This window comes from Lepidochelys kempii, chromosome 4, assembly GCF_965140285.1.
Source record: "Lepidochelys kempii isolate rLepKem1 chromosome 4, rLepKem1.hap1, whole genome shotgun sequence".
NCBI classification, from domain to species: Eukaryota; Metazoa; Chordata; order Testudines; family Cheloniidae; genus Lepidochelys; species Lepidochelys kempii.
In genome coordinates, this window is record NC_136383.1 from 95523031 (window position 1) to 95545458 (window position 22428).

General features: G+C 41.8%; 1 protein-coding gene across 1 annotated transcript; it reads right to left on the reverse strand.

Moving 5' to 3' along the window:
* Nucleotides 1–217: 217 nt before the first annotated feature.
* On the reverse strand, nucleotides 218–21044 carry TMEM33 (transmembrane protein 33). The gene is made up of 8 exons (XM_073342160.2): nucleotides 20852–21044; nucleotides 20611–20689; nucleotides 18551–18645; nucleotides 17869–18056; nucleotides 15109–15176; nucleotides 13880–14013; nucleotides 3126–3209; nucleotides 218–2143 (listed from the first exon to the last, which is right to left on the reverse strand). The coding sequence occupies exons 2-8, from the start codon at nucleotides 20665–20667 to the stop codon at nucleotides 2014–2016; spliced, it is 756 nt and encodes a 251-aa protein (XP_073198261.1). The 5' UTR covers nucleotides 20668–20689; nucleotides 20852–21044; the 3' UTR covers nucleotides 218–2013.
* Between the last annotated feature and the right edge of the window lie 1384 nt (nucleotides 21045–22428).

A 22428-nucleotide genomic window follows, 5' to 3' on the forward strand; every position in this document is an offset into this window, starting at 1 on the left:
GTAAAAAGGTGGTTCCAAAATAAAGGTGGATGTAAGGATGTGTCAGGACTCTGATCTGTGTACCATTTAGATTAGAGTCAAGTGCAGCAATGGGAATACATAGAGAAAAGCATGCACACAAAAAATTGCACACTCTGCTCAACTTCAGGACTCGTCTCAGAATATTGCAGTTACTTTACACAGAGGAAATAAACTAGAAAGCCATCTACCAGCAAACTATTTTTTAACATTCATTTTATTGCTGTAGAAATTTTAGTTTTTATAAAAACACTCAGATCACAGGATACATAGATATTGAGGCTGGTTGCAAGTCTCATCAGCTGTACCAGAGTATAGCATGCAGTTGCTTCTGCACAGTGTGTAATAGTTCCATAAATAGCTAATTATACTCAAAAAGCCAAGGTCAGAGCAATCAAGTAAAATTATTCACATCATTTTTGTCAGTACCTGGAGGTTGAGCAAAAATGTACAATGCATGACTCCTGACAGAAACAAATGACTGACAAGTCTAAACTACATCTGCAACATACCTAAGGAAACTAGATAATTACAAGGAAATATTTTGACTTAAGGAGCAAGAGTTTTCCAAATATTTAGTAGAAGGTCTGATCTGATCATGCAATAGTAAAGGACATTGAATTATAAAGGAGAAGCTCAATGAATAAAATTTAACTTCTGTGCAACTAAAGTATCAATTGTATACTGTGCCTACTCCCCCAAACATCTGACCTAAATTTTAAGGAAACAGGCTAAATTCAGACAAATGTAATTCCTGGTAAAAGAATACCTTTACAACAAGGAGGTATGCTGGGTGAATGTGTAATCAGCACTCCATTTCACATGCATTTCTGAAGCAAAGATATTTAGTAGTGTTATTGTAGGAACAGAGTGATTTATGCCAAATTTTCTCTACAGTAATTTGTTTCAATAGATGTCTGACCAGGTGCAATCCTTTACATAAATTCTCCATCTCAGTGAGGTTCTTAGAAACTGGGAAAAAGAGTTCATATAGGACTAGCTACAGATTAACCTATATTTTCTACAAAGCAGTGATGCCTGAATTGCTACAGGCTCACCTTATTTAGAAACAAGAGCACTTGCATTTGCAATGATAATTTTTTGCACTATTACATTACACAATGACTTGAGGTGGGTAGGAGTTTAAACATTGCATCTTCATTTTATACAGAAGCCCACTGGTCAGTGAATGCACTATAGTGACAAAGACATTCATCACATAGAAACACAAGCTCACTGTTCAGAGAGTTTTATATGGTCAGATCTTTAAGAATTCTCCCAAATGCAGGATGTGGAAGTATGAGGGCATTAGGTGATCTATTGACATGTTCACTTTTAAATGACATTAAAAAAGACTCTCTCCCAGAAAACTGTCACATCAATCACCACAGTTCATGAGATTTTTAATCCGTTTGATTACCTCCTAAATGGGCCATGTTTGCATTCATGAGCGGACTACGTGAATTTAAACAAATTAAGTGTACTGGGTATATTTGGAGTATGGAAAAGAATACTGTTCAAAACGTACTGCGTATGTCCGTATGCCAATTGCTATCCATAACAGACTACAAGTTATGCTGTGGTAACATCTTATAGTAGCTATGCATGCAGCTAGGGTTGACTAAAATTCTTAAATATATCTCTGCTTTCAGTAGGTCTATTTTATGGGGAAAACAGGAGAAAATTCTGTTAACCATTTGATTTTCTGTTTGTTTAACATTCTGTATAACTGGGTATTTTTTCCTTAAAATAATTTCGGTTAAGAGCAAACACATACTTCCACCAATTAGCAATACAGCATAGTAATATTTTCTTGGAAACTTAGGACTTACTTGCGAGACAATGCACTGAATATCTCAGAGGGAAGTGTATAGAGAATTTTATATAAACTAGAGTGAGATCAGTGTAAAAACTGGAATTTATAACCATTAGCAGAAATGCCAGCTGCTCATAATGTCCACAATATACACATACACACACGTTTCTGAAAGTTAATTATGCAACTGTTGGTGCCAGTCTGCTTATAAAGGAAATGCTACTGAGGCACAGTCTTCTTACAAAAAGTGGGCATGAAGGCTTCATTATTAGGTGTTCAACAACGATCCTCAGCTCTGTGAAAAGAGTCCTGAAAATAATAAAACAATTCAGAAATATATTTACATCACAGCTGTGTTGATCAGCAGTTATTAAATCTCAAAGCACTCTTCAATTCAATTATTCAAGATTCTCATATTCGATCCCAAAAGTAGCTAGAAAGCATCTGAGGACAACTTAGTGTAATAATTTTATGTGAGAGAGAAATGTTCAGTGTGGACCTGAGAATTTTTGCCCCTGAAATTCTTCAGGTTTTTAAAATAGCTTTTGCAAGCTACTTCAAACTTAAAAGGCAGCCTCAGACAAAAAGGGGGAGCACCATGAAAGAAAGGGGATAGTTTTTTGCAAGGGGAGAGAGGTGGTGGTGGTGTAGAAGGTGCAAACAACAGAGCAAAGAGATACCAAGAAAGAAAGAGACAAGCCCACGTTCTAGAACCTCTTTCCCCTCCTCCAGGAAGAAAAACTGCATGGCAACACTCTCACAACAGAAACAACTCAGAAGATCCTATAAGTACCAGGGAAATCCCAGTTCATTTCTTCAGGGCACATACAATTAAGCAGATGAATCAAATATAATGCTGCACTGTTTTAAAGGATTTTTTAAGATATCAAGGATTGAAATGCTTTCCTGGATTTCTGCTGAAAGACATCAATTGCAAAATGGAATGATTGATTTCTTGTCGTATACTGTACTTTTGAGGTTTTGGTTTTTAAACTAGTCTGTGGTCACAAAACCCATCCTGGAACTGAGGAGCTTCCCTTCACAAAAAGCTTATCTAAAAACGGCCATGGGAAAACTTTTCACAGTATATTACTTGTACAACTACAATTTAGTGAAGGAGAAGAGCAACCTCCCATTTATGGTGCTGTTTGGAAAATGTAATTTTGAATTAGGGGTTGGTTTTTTTAGCCCATTTACATATGAATTACATTTCTAGCATGTAACATTTTAGCATACTACTGTGCAGAAGTTTTAATACATTAATTAATTCTCAAATCAACGTAATGCTTACCGGCAGTATGGATTTCTACGGGAGGAATAACGCAACGTAAGAAATCTATAGTAAATGAAAGGCTGAAGCAAACTCCCCTGGCCACTGAAAGGAAAGGAAAAAATTGTTCTGAGTTTTGTCATCAAGCTCAATATGTTTTGCAATGAGAAATAAGGAAACTCCATATATTTTATATTTTGAGGATAGTCAGATGATCACATTCGTTTGAGAATCCAGATTTGACAACAAAAAGCAATAAGATATCTTATTCATATTCATATCCACTAAGGCTGAAAATTATAAAATAAAAAGCAACAACTGCATGCTACCCCATAATTGAAATTTTAAAAACACAACAAAGGAAACGCAGCATTACTGTTCTCACATTAAAATTAGCATTTATAAATAAGTGCTTTATATGCCCAATTTTCAAGATGTGACAAACACAGAAGTGAATGCAAATGCCTATCTAGTTTGAACAGGAAATTCCATGTATGTGCTTGCAAACTGGTATTCAACTGGCCAGGTACATGCATAAATACTTGATTTGCATGTCCGATTATGGAAATTGCTTGAGACACTAAGCATGGCATTTTGAGTCCTTTCCACAGACGCTATTCTTCACAACACCCCTGCACGCTGTCAAAATGCATACTAAGGCTTAAAAGTCAATTCTATATACAAGATACTACATGTACCTAATGGGGTTTGGCAGTGGTTATTCTGGGACAACACAAGTTTACTACATTTTACAAACTTTGCATGAACTTGTTCATCATTAAATTCTTTGCTATAGTATTTCACACATTTTTACACTGCAATAAAACACTAACAGCTGGCCCACATCAGTGGACTTGGGCTCGTGTGGCTCAGGCTGCAAAGCTGCTGTGTAGATGGCAAAGCCCAGACGATTACAGAGCAACTTTACAGGCCCAGGCCAGCCATGGGTGTTTTATTGCTCTGTAGACATACCCCCAGGGTTTTATTTAGTGGTAAGAAATGCGGCATCCTGATTTAATTTCAGTGGATGGAAAATACAATCTACCACATGTGTAGCTTAATATCAATGCAATCTGATTTGTGAAAGCTTGCTCATATATTGTTACATTAAGACAGAGGGGGGCAAACTACATCCAGCCCGCAGGACCCTTCCCTCTGGCCCCCGAGCTCCTGACAGGGAATAGGGTCAGCACAGTCTTGCAGAGGAGCCAGCCCAACTCCCCAGCAGTGCGGTGAGCAGGGTAGAGGCTAGCCCCTGGCCCCTCCTTTTCTGCTCCCCTCCCTCCCTCGCAGTCACAGTTCCCCCAGCACCTGGGCAGTGTGGCTGCAGCTCCGGCCGGATGGCACAGCTATAGCGCTGCCAAACCTGGTACTCCAGGATGGCATGGTTGGGGGCAGGGAGCAGGGGGGTGGCCCTGCTGCCAGAGACTGGGGCAGAGCAAGCCAGGGCCCTCCTCCACCTCCAGCATGCTTGGCTCAGTCCCCAGCAGCCAAGCCCAGACAGGGAGCAGCCAAAATGAGCAGGGGAAATGCACAGGGAAAGGACTGAGCCCCCTTTTTCCCCATCCCACAGATAACTTGGGGCAAGGAGAGCAGGGAGGGTTGGATGGGGGGCCCAAGGAGCAGTCAGGAGGTGGTGAGCATGGGAGATTGGATAGGGGCGGGGGGTCCCGAGGATGGTGAGTACGGGGGATTGGATAGGGGACGGGAGTCCTGGGGGGATGGTCAGGGGGCAGAGCAGGGGTATTTGGATAGGATGCGGGAGTCCCAGGGGGCAGTCAGGGAGCGGGGGGGGTTGGATGGGGGCGGGGGCCAGGCCACGCCTTGCTGTTTAGGGAGGTATAGCCTCCCCCAGCCTTCCCTACCCAGCCCTCCATACAATTTCTGTACCCGATGTGGCCCTAGGGCCAAAAAGTTTGCCATCTCTGCATTAAGAGCTCTGAAAATAATAAACTATATGCAAGACTATTTTTCAGTAAACTGGATTTCTTTAAATATTTGAAAGGCATCTTTATCCCATGAACTATGGAAATTTGAAGTGTAAAATAAATTGAGCTGCAGTGGGGGAAAAAACATGCATTTAAAAAAACCAAGGCGCGTCCGTGTGCTTTATACTGGTTTTAAGAAGTCCAAAAGGAGATGAGATGTTTTAAAATGTTACTTTTAGACCAGATCTCAAATGATTTTTAAAATAATTTCAGCATCTGAAAATAGGGTTTCCTAATCAGTTAGACAAACACTATGTTGTATGACTGTGACTAAAGACAGCAACTGCATATCTCTGCACCATGTCCAAGAAAAGCTACATTAAGCACATTCCCTTCCTTTTTGCGTAACAGCTAGATAGGCTCATTATGGTCTACACCAGGATCAGCTCACCTAAGATATGTTTTCTCCAGCACAAGCCACATTCCCCTCTTGAATTTAAGTCTAACTTTCTACAACTACGGCATAATATTTTGAGTAATAGTAATCTTCAGAGGTAGCTATCCTTAAAAAAACCACCACCACCAAAACGGTAGTATAGCTAATTTTCCTGTACATTTTATAGAACAGAGCTCTTTAATAGGTCATTCTTTGGCTCACAAAGCATCAAGGAACACACAGTGTAAAAGGATCTACTCAGACCATTTGCCACACTAAAGGTAGGCATGAGTTCTCATTTGACTTCATAAGTGTGCTCAGCCTGTCAAAATGAGGAATGAGACTTGCTAGATACAATTCTTCAGAGGACATCTCAGAAAGTCCACTATGCCCTTCCTAAAGATTTAAATCTCATTTTTAAGAGGTAATTCCTCAAACTGGCTGGTTGATGTAGCCAGAGGAACAACAAAAATCTAAGTTATATGTACATGAAGAATGGGTTGGAAGAAATCCTTCCAGATTTTCCACCTGTGTACTAAGAAATGTTCATGAAGATCCCCCTCTTTCTGCTAGAACCTGGTGATGAATGGAAAATGCATTTTCTGTGTACAGACTGAGGCAGAGTCATTGATTTGATATCTATGAGAAATTTAGTCACATTTCACCAAAGCTAAGCGTGCTGCCAAAAAAAAAAAAAAAAAGTATACGGTTGCTCAGAGACTATGTTGCCCTCCAGTAGTAAAATAGGAGAGGCATAGAATGGATGCTGAAGTGCTAGCTTTTAACTTCTACCTGCTTAGCTACACAATCCTATAAATATTTCACATCCTAATCAAGCCTTTAAAGATCATGAAACTATGCAGAGATTGATTTGGGGTTTTGTTTAAAAAATACAAACAAAGATTTACTTGGTCTTGGTGCATCTGCCTTGTATCTTGTGACAACTTTAGATAGTAAATTTGCTGACTGAAGAATTTATTGGACTCTTGATTTAGTCACTTGTTAGAATTCATTGCCCAACATTGTGCACCCACATGCTATGCACTGATTAAGGTTGTGATGTTGCACTTCATTATGATTTTATAAAAATATGCTAATAAGAACATAAGAACATCCCTACTGGATCAGACCAAAGGTCCATCTAGCCCAGTATCCTGTCTTCCAACAGAGGCCAGTGCCAGGTGCCCCAGAGGGAATGAACAGAACAGGTAATCATCAAGTTATCCATCCCCCGTCACTCATTCCCAGCTTCTGGCAAACAGAGGCTTGGGACACCATTCCTGTCCATCCTGGCTAATAGCCATTGATGGACCTATCCTCCGTGAATTTATCTAGTTCTTTTTTGAACCCTGTTATGGTCTTGACCTTCACAACATCCTCCAGCAAGGAGTTCCACAGGTTGACTGTGTGTTGTGTGAAGAAATACTTCCTTTTGTTTTAAACCTGCTGCCTACTAATTTCATTTGGTGACCCCTAGTTCTTGTTATGAGAAGTAGTAAACCACACTTCCTTATCTACTTTCTCTACACCAGTCATGTTTTTGTAGACCTCAATCATATCTTCCCTTAGCTATCTCTTTTCCAAGCTGAAAAGACCCAGTCTTATTAATCTCTTCTCATACGGAAGTTGTTCCATACCCCTAATCATTTTTGTAGCCCTTTTCTGAACCTGAACCTTTTCCAATATATCTCTTTTGAGATGGGACGACCACATCTGCACAAAGTATTCAAGATGTGGGCGTACCATGGATTTATAGAAAGGCAACATATTTTCTGTCTTATCTATTCTTTTTAACTGCCACTGCACATTGAGTGGATGTTTTCAGAGAACTATCCACAATGGCTCCAAGATCTCTTTCTTGAGTGGTAACAGCTAATTTAGACCCCATCATTTTATACATATAGTTGGGATTATGCTTTCCAATGTGCATTACTTTGCATTTATCAACATTAAATTTCATTTGCCATTTTGTTGCCCAGTCACCCAGTTTTGAGAGATCCTTTTGTAGCTCTTTGCAGTCTGCCTGCGTCTTAACTATCTTTAGTAATTTTGTATCGTCTTCAAATTTTGCCACCTCACTGTTTACCCCTTTTTACAGATCATTTATGAATATGTTGAATAGGACTAGTCCCAGAACAGACCCTTGGGGGACACCACTATTTACCTCTCTCCATTCTGAAAACCGACCATTTATACCTACCCTTTGTTTCCTATCTTTTAACCAGTTACCAAATCATGAGAGCACCTTCCCTCTTATCCTGTGGCAGCTTACTTTGCATAAGACACTTTGGTGAGGGACCTTGTCAAAGGCTTTCTGAAAATCTACGTACACTATATCCACTGGATCCCTTTGGTCCACAAGCTTGCTAACCCCCTCAAAGAATTCTAGTAAATTGGTGAGTCATGATTTCCCTTTACTAAAACCATGTTGACTCCTCCTCAACAAATTATGCTCATCTATATGTCTGACAATATTTATTTTTATTATAGTTTCAATCAGTTTGCCCGGCATTGAAGTTTGGCCTACACGCCTGTAATTGCTGTGATCACCTCTGGAACCCTTTTTAAAAACTGACATCACATGAGCTATCCTCCAGTCATCTGGTACAGACGCTGATTTAAATGATAGGTTACAGACTACAGTTAATAGTTCTGCAATTTCACATTTGAGTTCCTCCAGAACTCTTGGGTGAATACCATCTGGTCCTGGTGACTTATTGCTGTTTAATTTATCAATTTGTTCCAAAACCTCCTCTAATGACACCTCCATCTGGGACAGTTCCTCAGATCTGTCACCTAAAAAAATGGCTCAGGTTTGAGAATCTCCCTCACATCCTCAGCTGTGAAGACCGATGCAAAGAATTCATTTAGTTTCTCCGCAATGGCTGTATTGTCCTTGAGTGCTCCTTTAGCACCTTGATCATCCAGTGGCCCCACTGGTTGTTTAGCAGGGTTCCTGCTTCTAATGTACTTTAAAAAAAATTGCTGTTACTTTTTGAATGTTTGGCTAACTGTTCCTCAAATTCTTTTTTGGCCTTCCTAATTGTATTTTTACACTTTATTTGCCAGTGTTTATGCTCCTTTCTATTTTCCTCACCAGCATTTAACTTCCACTTTTTAAAGGATGCCTTTTTGCCTCTCACTACTTCTTTTACTTTGTTGTTTAGCCACAGTGGCTCTTCTTTGGTTCTCTTACTATGTTTTTTAATTTGGGGTATACATTTAAGTTGAGTCTCGATTATGGTGTCTTTAAAATATTTCCATGCAGCTTGTAGAGATTTCACTTTTGGCACTGTACCCTTTCATTTCTGGGTAACTATCCTCCTCATTTTTGTATAGTTCCCCTTTCTGAAATTAAATGCTACAGTGTTGGGGCACTGTGGTTTTCCTGCCACCGAGATATTAAATTTAATTAAATTATGGTCACTATTACCAAGCAGTCCAGCTATATGCACCTCTTGGACCAGATCCCGTGCTCCACTTAGGACTAAATCAAGAATTCCCTCTCCTCTGGTGGGTTCCAGGACCAGCTACTCCAAGAAGCAGTCATTTAAGGTGTCAAGAAACTTTATCTCTGCATCCCATCCTGAGGTGACATGTAGCCAGTAAATATGGGGATAACTGAAATCCCGCATTATTATTATTGGGTTTTTTATTTTAATAGCCTCTCTAATCTCCCTGAGCATTTCACAGTCACTATCACCATCCTGGTCAGGTGGCCGGTAATATATCCCTACCGCTATATTCTTATTAGAGCATGGAATTTCTATCAATAGAGATTCTATGGTAGTTTGATTCATTTATGATTTTTACTTCATTTGATTCTACGCTTTTTTTCCACATATAATGCCACTCCCCCACCAGCACAACCTGTTCTGTCCTTCCGATATATTTTGTACCTTGGTATTACTGTATCCCATTGATTATCCTCATTCCACCAAGTTTCTGTGATGCCTGTTATATCAATATCCTCATTTAATATGAGGCACTACAGTTCACACATTATTTAGACTTCTAGCGTTGGTATATAAGCACTTTAAAAACTTGTCTCCTTTTAGCTGTCTGCCATTACGCAACGTAATTGAATGGGACTCTTATTTGACTGTTTCTGATCAGACCCTGCCTGTATTTTATCATTTTCCATCCTCTGGTCCTCACTAGGACAAAGACATTCTCTATTAATAGATCCTCCCCACCTGTTGGCTTTCTCCCCGGCCTTAGTTTAAAAACTGCTCTACGACCTTTTCAATGTTAAGTGCCAGCATTGGGTTTAGATGGAGCCCATCCTTCCTGTATAGGCTCCCCCTTTCCCAAAAGTTTCCCCAGTTCTTAATAAATCTAAACCCCTCCTCCTTAGACCATTGTCTCATCCACGCAGTGAGACTCTGCAGTTCTGCTTGTTTAACTGGCCCTGCGCGTGGAACTGTGAGCATCTCAGAGAATGCTACCATGGAGGACCTGGACTTCAATCTCTTACCTAGCAGCCTAAATTTGGACTCCAGGACCTCTCTCCTATCCTTCCTATGTCATTGGTACCTATATGTACCATGACCACCAGCTCCTCCCCAGCACTACATATAAAAGTCTGTCTGGATCTCGAGAGATCCGCAACCTTTGCACCAGGCAGGCAAGTCACCATGCAGTTCTTCCAGTCATCACAAACCCAGCTAGCTACGTTTCTAATGATTGAATCTCCCATTACTCATAGAATCATAGAATATCAGGGTTGGAAGGGACCTCAGGAGGTCATCTAGTCCAACCCCCTGCTCAAAAGCAGGACCCGTCCCCAATTAAATCATCCCAGCCAGGGCTTTGTCAAGCCTGACCTTAAAAACTTCTAAGGAAGGAGATTCCACCACCGAGAATAGTCTAGAACCATCCTCTCTGGAATCACCTCTCAGGTAGTTGAAAGCAGCTATCAAATCCCCCCTCATTCTTCTCTCCCGCAGACTAAACAATCCCAGTTCCCTCAGCCTCTCCTCATAAGTCATGTGTTCCAGGCCCCTAATCATTTTTGTTGCCCTTCGCTGGACTCTTTCCAATTTATCCACATCCTTCTTGTAGTGTGGGGCCCAAAACTGGACACAGTACTCCAGATGAGGCCTCACCAATGTCGAATAGAGGGGAACGATCACGTCCCTCGATCTGCTCGCTATGCCCCTACTTATACATCCCAAAATGCCATTGGCCTTCTTGGCAACAAGGGCACACTGCTGACTCATATCCAGCTTCTCGTCCACTGTCACCTCTAGGTCCTTTTCCGCAGAACTGCTGCCTAGCCATTCGGTCCCTAGTCTGTAGCTGTGCATTGGGTTCTTCCGTCCTAAGTGCAGGACCCTGCACTTATCCTTATTGAACCTCATCAGATTTCTTTTGGCCCAATCCTCCAATTTGTCTAGGTCCCTCTGTATCCTATCCCTGCCCTCCAGTGTATCTACCACTCCTCCCAGTTTAGTATCATCCGCAAATTTGCTGAGAGTGCAATCCACACCATCCTCCAGATCATTTATGAAGATATTGAACAAAACCGGCCCCAGGACCGACCCCTGGGGCACTCCACTTGACATGGAGCCATTGATCACTACCCGTTGAGCCCAACAATCTAGCCAACTTTCTACCCACCTTATAGTGCATTCATCCAGCCTGTACTTCTTTAACTTACTGACAAGAATACTGTGGGAGACCGTGTCAAAAGCTTTGCTAAAGTCAAGAAACAATACATCCACTGCTTTCCCTTCATCCACAGAACCAGTAATCTCATCATAGAATGCGATTAGATTAGTCAGGCATGACATTCCCTTGGTGAATCCATGCTGACTGTTCCTGATCACTTTCCTCTCATGTAAGTGCTTCAGGATTGATTCTTTGAGGACCTGCTCCATGATTTTTCCGGGGACTGAAGTGAGGCTGACTGGCCTGTAGTTCCCAGGATCCTCCTTCTTCCCTTTTTTAAAGATTGGCACTACATTAGCCTTTTTCCAGTCATCCGGGACTTTCCCCGTTCGCCACGAGTTTTCAAAGATAATACCTGTCTCTTCCTAATAGCTGGAGTTCCCTCCCCCAGAGAGGTATCCTCAGTGTGAGAGAAAACCACATCATCATCTGGAAGGAGGGTCCCAACTACGGGATTGTTTCCCTCTGCTCCAGTTAGCTGCTCTCCTTCTCTGGGACTTTCATCCTCCTCAACAGCACAGAGGCTGTCAGACCAGGGGTGGGACCATTCTACTGTGTCCCAGAAAGTCTTATCTATGTACCTCTCTGTCTCCCTCAGCTCCTCCAGTTCAGCCACTCTGGTCTCCAAAGACCATACATGGTCTCTGAGCGCCAGGAGCTCCTTGCACAGAATGCAAACATATGCCACCTGCCCATAGGACAGGTAATCATATATGCTGCATTGGGTGCAATAAACTGGGTAACACCCACTCTGTTGCTGGACTTCTGCCTGCATTCTCCTTTTACTCCTGCAGCTGGTTCCTTTGTTGTTGTTTTGTTTATATCAATGGGGTGTTTTTGGCTTTTAAGTTTAAAGACTGTTGAGTTCTAGCCCCAGCTCACACTCCCGCTGTAAACTCCCTCGCAAAACTCCCGTTAGCCACTCCTGTTCGCGAGCTCCTCTGGTTGCTTAGGAGCGAGTGTGATATATGAGTGTGAATATAATGTAAATGGAATATGCTTATGCAAAAGGTCTCTTGTAAGGTATCATTACAAAGCTTATAATCTACTGAGTATGGTCATCCTATTTGTATGAATGTATCATTCTTGTATCTAAACTAGAAATATGAAATATAACTCTGAGGTCCTATTGTAATTATGCAAAGTGTGGGCCATTAATGGTGGTTTGAAATCTTGATGGCTCCCATCAACTAGGACAACTGGTTGTAAATGGCTCTGTTTACTTGCAAGCCTTCCTGTAAGTCAGGCCACAAGAATGAAAGCTTGGGAGAGTCTCACAGGACATGTGACCATGTCACCTGGTACTGGAATCCATTTAAAACCTGGGGCTTTTCCATTTAGAAGGAGGGGTGCGGACCCAGAGACACAAAAGATTCCCGCTTTGTGCCAAAGCTATATAAAGGGGTGAAACAGAACAAAGGAGGTTCCAGTCATGAGAAATCCCCTAGCTACCACCTGAGCTGGAACAAGGACTGTACTGAGGAAGAGGATTGGGCCCAGACTCGGAAGGAGTCCAGTCTGTGAAAGAAGCTTATTGGAACATCTCTGAGGGTGAGATTTCATCTGTAATCAGTTTCTTAATGTATTGGGCTTTGACTTGCGTGTTTTGTTTCATTTTGCTTGGTAACTTACTTTGTTCTGTCTGCTATTACTTGGAACCACTTAAATCCTACTTTTTATTCTTAATAATATAACGTTTTGCTTATTAATTAACCCAGAGTAAGTAATTAATACCTGGGGGAGCAAACAGCTGCACATCTCTCTCTATCAGTGTTATAGAGGGCAGACAATTTATGAGTTTACCCTGTATAAGCTTTATACAGAGTAAAATGGATTTATTTGGAGTTTGATTCTGATTAGGAACTGGGTGTTGGGGTGCTAGACACAGGAGCACTTCTTAAGCTGTTTTCGGTTAAGTCTGCAGCTTTGGTGCATGTGGTTCAAACCCTGAGTCTGTGTTGGAGCAGACTGGCTCGACAAGGCAGGGTTCTGGGACAAGGCAGGGACAGCCTATGGCTCAAGTCTCAGAATGACCTGTGTGTGGATAGACCCCTATGGAGGACCTCCCTGCATGGAACCCCACTGACGTCAACTTTAATGGATAGGCTTGTAGCCTCTATACTGAAGTTGATAGGGCTCTACAGAGATGCAAGGAGATAGGCCTTCAATCATAAATCAAGACCTTCAATCAAATTCTTCAGACTGGGGCCATGACTGCTTCTGGCCACATTTCCTAGCACAGTGAGGTCCCAACCTTATTTAGACTTTTAAGTGCTCTACTTAAATAAAAGCATCAGTTGTTTGTTTGTAAAGCTAAAATCCCACCTAGCTTACCACTGCCATGTGTTCCATTACACTGACCAAAGTTCATCAGCTCTACCCAATCAATTAATGTACGGTCAAATCCCAGTTTCTGGTATTCAAACAAAACACACAAAAACATACACAACACAATGCATTTAAAGTCTATTTCTGTGATCAATGATAAAATGGCAAAAATTCACTTTGATTTAGCAGAATGTATGAAATTAAAGTAATTTAACTTTGTCAGATGTTTATCTAGAAGAAATTAAACGCATCTGTCTCTATAAACAAGCTACAGAACAAATCCTGCAATGAGCTTCACACAGGCTCCACACCTGTACCCAGGTAGAACTAACTGCAAGATTGAGGCCTGGGGTAGGAAATGTTCAAGTATGGAAGTCAATATATTAGAAAATGTTTTCTGTAGTTCTTACCTAAGAAGCATAAAAACTGTAGCTGGCATCAGGAAAATTTCATTGCAAGCAATGAATTTCAGAATATTTTGTTGGTTAGCATTTAGTTTCTCTAAAAGACTTCTCAGAAAAGGCAGACTATTCAAACCTCTTGCCTTTAGAAAGGGAAACAATAGTTAGAGTCAGTTAGGTTGTCAGGTTCTGTTCTTGCTCTAGTTTTAACTCAAACACTCAAATGACAGTCAGCCATACTAATTTCAGCAACTTTTGAGACCCTGCCTAGTTACTTGAAAACTAATAAGATTCTAGGATCCTCTAAAGGATACTTCAAATATAGGGTTCTTGTAGAAAGGAGAAGCATTGCAAAAAAAAATACCCCACATTTACATACTTCCCAAACAATTAATCCTAACACCCTCTGTGAAAGGCAATTAACATCTTCCACTTTCCAGATTTATCCACAAGACATATGGAGAAAAGATGTGATTTTGGGAAAAGAAAAAATCCAGTTTTAGCCTTTTCCACTTTAGTTACAGATGCCACAGCGATGGCCAATAGCTTTATTCTGATCACTAGAACGAAACATGCACCAGTAGCATATGGAAAATTTAATTTTTGAAAAAAAAAAATTCCAAAGGAGAAAGTGTGTGTTATATAAATAAAACAACATTGTGAGAATTTGGAGCTGAGAAGCAGCTTCTTTAAATATTGTTTTGCTTTCCAACTTCATTTTAAGCACTTTGCTGTTTCACCTACTGAAACAGCACTTGTCTAAGTGCAGCTGGAAGTGGGTCCAGATGCAACCCACCATAATCTGTTGGAGTCATTTATCTCAAGTATTTCTGCATAGTAGGCAAATGTGGAAGTCATTTGCTTCCATATGGATAGTAACTGGAGAGAGGAAAAAAAAAAAGCACAAAGCTTGAATAGGATTAACATATTCTAAAGTACTGGTATTGAATCAACGCAAGCTGGCTAGCAAGATGAGCACCTCAAATTAAGAAACGTGTCTGTGTGTCAGGAGGTTAGACCATCCAACTATATTTATTATGCAAAAATTAAATTGATTGGGTTCTCAACTTTACCATATTGTGACCCCACATTTGGAACACAAAAGCGTTTCAAGACCACTCCCCCATCTAGCCATAAAGAAAGACGATAATCACAACCCTTTGAAATGTGTTTACAACTCCTAGGTACAAGCCATTTTACAACAAAAAGTACTGAGCAATATATTGCACCATACTTACATCAATAACCTTCTTTGTATATGTGGCAGCATGAAGCAACGAGAACAGCAGAACTGGGAAAATACTCACTGAAGCAAGCAATAAGGAAAATTATAGGCCAGAAAGTATTTCAATACATTTATTCTGAATGATTAATATCATGCCAGCATATCTATATAATACAGTTATAGCATGAAGTATAGCATTACCCTTAGCAAGAAGTTTTCAAAATCAGCAACAGTTGTACAGAACTCAGAGATATGTATATGTATAGCAGTTCTCTCTATAGCTATGTTTCCTTTTGAAAAAAATAATATTAAAGAGGATGGGTGCATAATCAGATAGCAGCCTCTTTTGTGGTGTTCTGAAAAGACTTAACTGAACTAGTTTTAACTGTGAGACAGACATCACACACAGCTGTATTACTGGTGACCCAGACATTTCTTGCTGTGTTTTGTTTCTATCAAGGATTTTGGGCAAGTCACTTAATCTCCTCATACCTTGGCTCTCCATCCACAAAGTGGGAATAATAATCCTTCCTTTCTTTCACCCTTTCTTGTCTATATAAATCATAAACTTTGTCTAGCATAATGCGGTTCTGCTCTCAAATGAGACTTCGAGGCACTACAGTAACAGAAAAAAGTTATCAGCCAGACAAAGTCAGCAAATGGAGTTTACATTTTTCTTCCGGAGATGAGTCAATGGAATGAATTTGGGAAGGTATCTAGTTTCTTGCTGTGGTGACAATACACTTTTTATGATCAACCTTTACAACAGATACTGAAATGTAACAGGTGTAAGGGGCGTAAACTAAATTCCACAAAGCTCTCTTGTTCCTAATACCTGAGACAGATTATTACAGCCTGGCATCTCTACTCTCTAGAAGTCAATTTGAATGTTGAAGTAGAGCAAAATACATTCCAGACCTGCTTTCTGGTATTGTTGTTACAGTGTGCATTCAAAACTTCATTCTGAAGCCAAGGTCACAGAACTGTAAATTAAAGTCCTTTGTGTAACTGACCAAGTGTCTGGCGCTGAAGTGAAGGAAAGGGCGCTTATCTTAGTGTAAACTGACTGCTCAGAGTCTGAAGTGTTAACAGAAGATGGACAGAGTGCACACAGATTAAACAAGGTGTTAAAGATAGTTATTCAAAAGCTAGTCTGTACTGTCAAAGTATCACAATCCTAACATATAGTACTTAATGGTCAGGAATTTTTTTTTCCCCATAAAAAAGTTTACTCTGGTATATACTTGACTCTAAGAGCCACTACAGCATAAACTGGCAACAGTGAAAGCATGAAATCCCTAAAGAATGATTTACAATGCTGTTTTAGACAAAGAATGGCATCACACTTCCTACTAAAATACTATACTTCACAGTCCCCCACCACAGCACACAGAGCTTCTACTGGTTCAAGATGGCAGAGTTAGATGTCTCTGCTGCCAGGCACATCTTAGTACAGCGAAACAATAAATAAAATAGGTAAATATGAAGAAGGAAGATAATCACTTACTAAATTCCTGTTTCAGAGGAACAGCCGTGTTAGTCTGTATTCGCAAAAAGAAAAGGAGTACTTGTGGCACCTTAGAGACTAACCAATTTATTTGAGCATGAGCTTTCGTGAGCTACAGCTCACTTCATCAGATGTTTACCGTGGAAACTGCAGCAGACTTTATATACACACAGAAATCATGAAATTTCATGAAATTCCTGTTGCTTGTCATCAAGCTGAAAGCTACTATTCTAAAATTCTCATTAATACAGTGAAAATAAACTTATCTAAGTAGAAACCTCAATAGCTCAAATCAATCGTTTAATTTGGTACCTAGATAATTCACATGTAGCCCACAGTGGTAGTGACAGAGATATTACCATCCGATGGCTGTTCAATGGATTACATGAAATGAGTTTGTTGTATCACGGCCATAGTTCCTGAGTCTCCGCAAAAAAAAAAAAACAATAATTGCTTGGAAGCAGAAATGTACATTCACCATAAAAGTGGTCACTCCAGGTAAGGGCCACATGGGAGAGATTCACTATATTGACTATCCTTAAAGCTAAGTTTTTGTCACAGATATTTTTAATAAAAAAGTCAGGAACAGATCACAGGCAATAAACAAAAACTCAAAGAAACCTGTCCCTGACTTTCACTAAAAATATCCCTGACAAAATGGGGAGGTGAGTTCAGCACCCACTGCTACTGGAGCTCTGGGGTCCCCCACTGCTGCAGTGATTGGGAACTCTAGGGTCCTGGGGGTAGAGCAGCTCTGGGGGGCCCTGCTGCCCGCAGCAGCAGGGAGCTCCAGGGGGTTCCCCACCACCTGTGACTAGTGGGAGCTCTAGGGTGGGGGGGGGCTGAGCTGGGCTCCTGCAGGGTCCCTTTGCCCCAGCAGCTAAGAGTTTAGGGGGCTCCCCACCACCACTGGGCAACTGCAGGGGTTCCCCCCCACCACTCCCAGGGGTTTCTCCCACCGGGGCAGGGACTGGGAGTTGCGGGGGGTCCAGCTGGGAGCTCCAGCCCTGGGGCAGAAAATGTCATAGAGGTCAACAGAAGTCATAGATTTCATGACTTCTGTGACCTCCATGACATAATCATAGCCTTAACTATGCTGTATGTTCTATGGATAGCAGCCCCCACTTTAGTTTTAAATCCATTTCTCAAATCACAATGAAGACTGCTGTGGAAGAGAATAAAGTGTCACAGTCCTCACACATGGAGTAATGTTTAAAGTAATAATAATAATAATTAATAATATGTGAAAGAGTACTTAAAGGATACTTGTAACGGGATAAGAATTAACGAAGATGAGAGAATACAAAAGGTAGTGGCAGCTGTCCTCCAACAAAGCTTGGGCCAGGAATGCCCTGCTTAGCTGGAAATGTGGTAACCTTTGGTGTAGTCGAAGAGCACTGGTAAGTGCATTTGCTAGCAAGGCACGTTGATAAAAGCTAGCTGCTTCATGCAACCTGTAAATTATCAGAGGAGAGGTTACCATACAAACCATCCTCCCTTAAGGATTGCATCATAACTGCACAATACTTGAAGCTATTTCTACTATCACAGCCAAGACAATGATTAGTATCAATTTGTTTTAAAAAAATTAAAAAATGTTATGTTTACATAACATTGCTGATGTGTATAGCATTCAACATTACAGAACTACTGAAAACATTATTTCCATAGGAATACAGAAAAAAAAGCAGTCTTCCTAGTCAGTTCCAAGGAAACAAAATTAAAGATTTTTTTAGGAAAGAAGTTAAAAATAATTTTAATAAAATATCTAACAGCTTAAATTCTCAAACTGTTCTGGGGAAGTGAGTAAAAGTTAAAACTTAAGCTAAAAACAATCTGCACTCATTTCTTTACTACCTATGTAATCTTTGGGAAATTGAAAGCTTGCATAAGATAAAACTTAGTTATTTTGTAACATTCAAACAACTGAAAACAGTACAATACATACCCTAGAAGGGGCAGAACAAATAAAGCTGAACAGTAGACTGTGAACAAACGGGAAAGCCACATTGCTGTATCCAACTTGTTAGTCATCAGAAATTGCTATATTGAAAAGAAAAAACAAACAAAACCCCACAAGTTGGTGTCTAAACATTTAGTTACAGCCAAGCTGGACATTCTTTCCTATTTTCAGTAATGCATAGTTTATCAGAAGACTTCCTTTATATGCCAAGACCAAATTAGCTGCTATTAGCCTATAGAGAGTTTATTTTGCTACTTATATTGTAACTCAGTATAGAGCCAGTCTTGCAATAAGTTCTGATCAAATTAATTCTTGAGCCCAATTGACTCTCCCAAGTCTCTGTATGGATGCAAGCATCCACTTTCTTGGCTATGACCGAAATCTCTAGGGCCAGGTTCTCGGCCCAGGACTCTAAAGGTAGAAATGAGGGGAAGAACTTTTCTATTCTGGGACCAGTTGAGGCTGGTCTAAATTACATCAGCAGGAACAGTCTCCTAAGATGCATTTGATTGAGCAGAGATCGCTGGATCATTGCCATCTTGCGCTCTATCCGCACACCTTCCCACCCTAGACACGCTCAGTGTGCCAAAAGTGCTGTAAACAGATAATGTGAAACCAATTTTATGCCACTCAGGGATTCCTATACATCAGGGGAAACCCCAAATGCCCCATTTAGAGCAGCCTTCCAGTTGGAAAAGCCTGGGGCAAAGATCTGGCCTGAATACCTGTGAAGAAGTTTGAAGATTAGTTCCCATCTCCATGCACTTGTTTTATTTCGTACACAGTGTAGATAATGTAGATGTGAGCTGGGACCATTAACCGTGAAATAATTATTGAATATTTAAAAATTACAGGTGTCTTTATTTTATGATCTGTTCACTTATTTGTATGTAATGGTTGCAATAGATGTGTACCATTGTATTTTAATTAAGAGATTTTGAAAAAGCATTTACAATGTGGTTTGTGATAAGAATTTTTGTTTCAATTTCAAATTACATTTTAATGAAGAGTTAATTCAGATTTAGGCATTCCCCTGCAATGTCATGAACTGAAACAGAGTGCCAGAGTGCATGTGAACCAGAAAGTGAAACTTATGTATTTTTCCTCTCAAAACTGATTGAAGTGTACAAAGTGAACAATTAAAACAAATGGTCAAATTAGATATTCATTTTTCTTTTTCACCAATATGAAGTTTTAGTAATACATGTAGTGTGCATATGGGTCAGTTTTACCTGTCAGTGATGTTGCTGGAATGGCAATTTTAAACTATAAGAGGACATTAACACAATGAGATGGAAAAGGGATACTGTAATAAAGAAGTCGACCCAAAGCCAAGACTAAACAGCTTGTCCAGCAGGAAATAAGGCATGTTTTTATAACCTTAACGGGGACAGCACAAGTTGTAGTTTTGAACATGTTAGCAGATCAAGGTGAACTCTAGGAGAGAATCTGAACCTTCACCAAGGAACACATGTTCAAAACTACAACTTGCCCTGTCTAGCACAGGATTTTCAAACATGCTAGCTATCACATTTAAAACATCTCCCTAGTTGTTTCCTAGTAGGGACAAGCCCTCACTGACAGGCAGAGGCCTCAGGGATTCTAGAAAATTGGAATATGATGGTTACAGAAAGCCTGGAAACAATTAGCACAACGGCTGGGGAGTGCAAGAAATAGAACTGCCTGAAGATGGTGGTGGAGGGAGGATGTGCAAGAGAGGAAAGTACTGTGGTTAAGGAATAGGCCCAGCAGCTCACAGAGAGGGTGTCTCTGTCTGTCCGTACAGCGCCGGGCACTGTGGGGCCCTGGGGCACCAGAACCAGTGACACCCCAAATGGGGGCAGATCTGGGGGAGAATTCAGCTCGACACTGCGGGGCGAGGGGGAAACTTGGGAAAGGGCAAGAGAGAAATCGAGAAGGGGAGGAGCTGCTCACGGCGAGGTACCGGCGGGGCCCCGCCGCCAGGGCGGAGAGCGGACCCCAGCGCAGAGCACCGAGGGGACGGTCCGCCCGCCTGGGACAGGGCCGCCGGGGCCGCTCCTTACCACCGCTCCGCCGCCGGCGCCACCCTGCATGGGCCCGTTCTGCGCTGTATCCGCCATGGCCGGGCGCTCGGGACACGCTCTGCGGGGGAGAGAAAAGGACATGAGCCGGGGTGGCCCCACCGGCCGAGCGAGCCAGGGGCTCCAGGCACGGCCCCGCCGCTCCCCCGCCCCGCACCCAGCCCTCGGCGGGAGGAGCCCCAGGGGCCCGGGCCCGGCGCGCTCCAGGGCAGGGGGCACCTACCAGGCTGACCCGACACCGAAAGCACCCGGCAGGCAAGGGGGCGACAACCTGACAGGCGAGGCGGCCCCGACCCGGATGTAGCAAAGAATCAGTTCCGGGTTCGGCGCTGGGGCATGCTGGGTAACGTAGGCAGCGCCGGGAGGGCCGCCCCCGGTGCTGTTTGATGCTGCCGGAGCCGTCCCGCCCAGCGGGCCACGCGCAGTTCGCTAGGCAGCCCTTGTCGGCCAGGGGGCCTCTTCAGCGGGCTCTGATGACCGCAGACCTCGTGACACCCTCCCCCCGCCCCTGGGCCAAAACGTGTCATTGCCCGTAACAGCCAGTGACATCATGCTTGTGTCGCTCCTCTGTGACGTCGTAGCGATCACCTCTCCCCAGTGACATCACATTGATAATCTCACCTCTACCCCATGACATCCCAATGATCGCCTTACCCCAGTGATGTCACATCAATCACTTCACCTCTGCCACGTGACATCACTGCAATTGCTACACCTCCAACCTGATATCACGGTGATCACTTTGTCTCAGTGACAGCTCATCAACAAGTTAGCAGATCAACATGTTAACAAAAAGAAAAGGAGGACTTGTGGCACCTTAGAGACGAACCAATTTATTTGAGCATGAGCTTTCGTGAGCTACAGCTCACTTCATCGGATGCATACCCTGGAAACTGCAGCAGACTTTATATACACACAGAGATCATAAAACAATACCTCCTCCCACCCCACTGTCCTGCTGGTAATAGCTTATCTAAAGTGATCATCAAGTTGGGCCATTTCCAGCACAAATCCAGGGGGGGTGGAGGGTGAGAAAACCTGGATTTGTGCTGAAAATGGCACCAACTCTAAGGTCCCACAAGTACTCCTTTTCTTTTTGCGAATACAGACTAACACGGCTGTTACTCTGAAACCAACATGTTAACAGATCACCTTTCCACCCCATGACATTACATCAGTCACATCACATAACATCACAGTGACTGCCTCGCTTCCATCCCAGTGACATCACAATAATTGCCTCACCTTCCCCTATGGCATCATGGGGATCACCCTGTCCAGTGATATCACCTCCACCCAGTCATATCACATCAACTGCCTCACCTCAATGTGGTAACATCACATCATCTCATGGCGCAGGATAACATTGTATGATTATATACCAACACAGCATGGTTACATTTGGACCATCTTGTACTCATCTGGTGACAGAGTGACATCATCTAAACCCACATCAACACCTCATCCCACCATAGAAGGATGACAGGTAACCTCATGCTGATGCAATGCAGTGACATTATACAATCTCACACCAAAGAAGTGTAATGGCAACATAAAACTTTATACATACACAGCATGACAGCACTTTGCCTATGCCAGGCATTAATGCATCATTTCATGACAGTGTGGTGCAGTGACAATACCTCATAGATGTGACATATGTGATGCTTTGGAAGTGTGGAATATGCAAAGACTATTGCATCAATTTTATAATTTTATCTGTATCTTTATGGGCTGGCTCAATGAGTGAGTTAAAAGGTGTTTCCTGTCGGAACTAAAGTCACTGGGGGGATAATTATT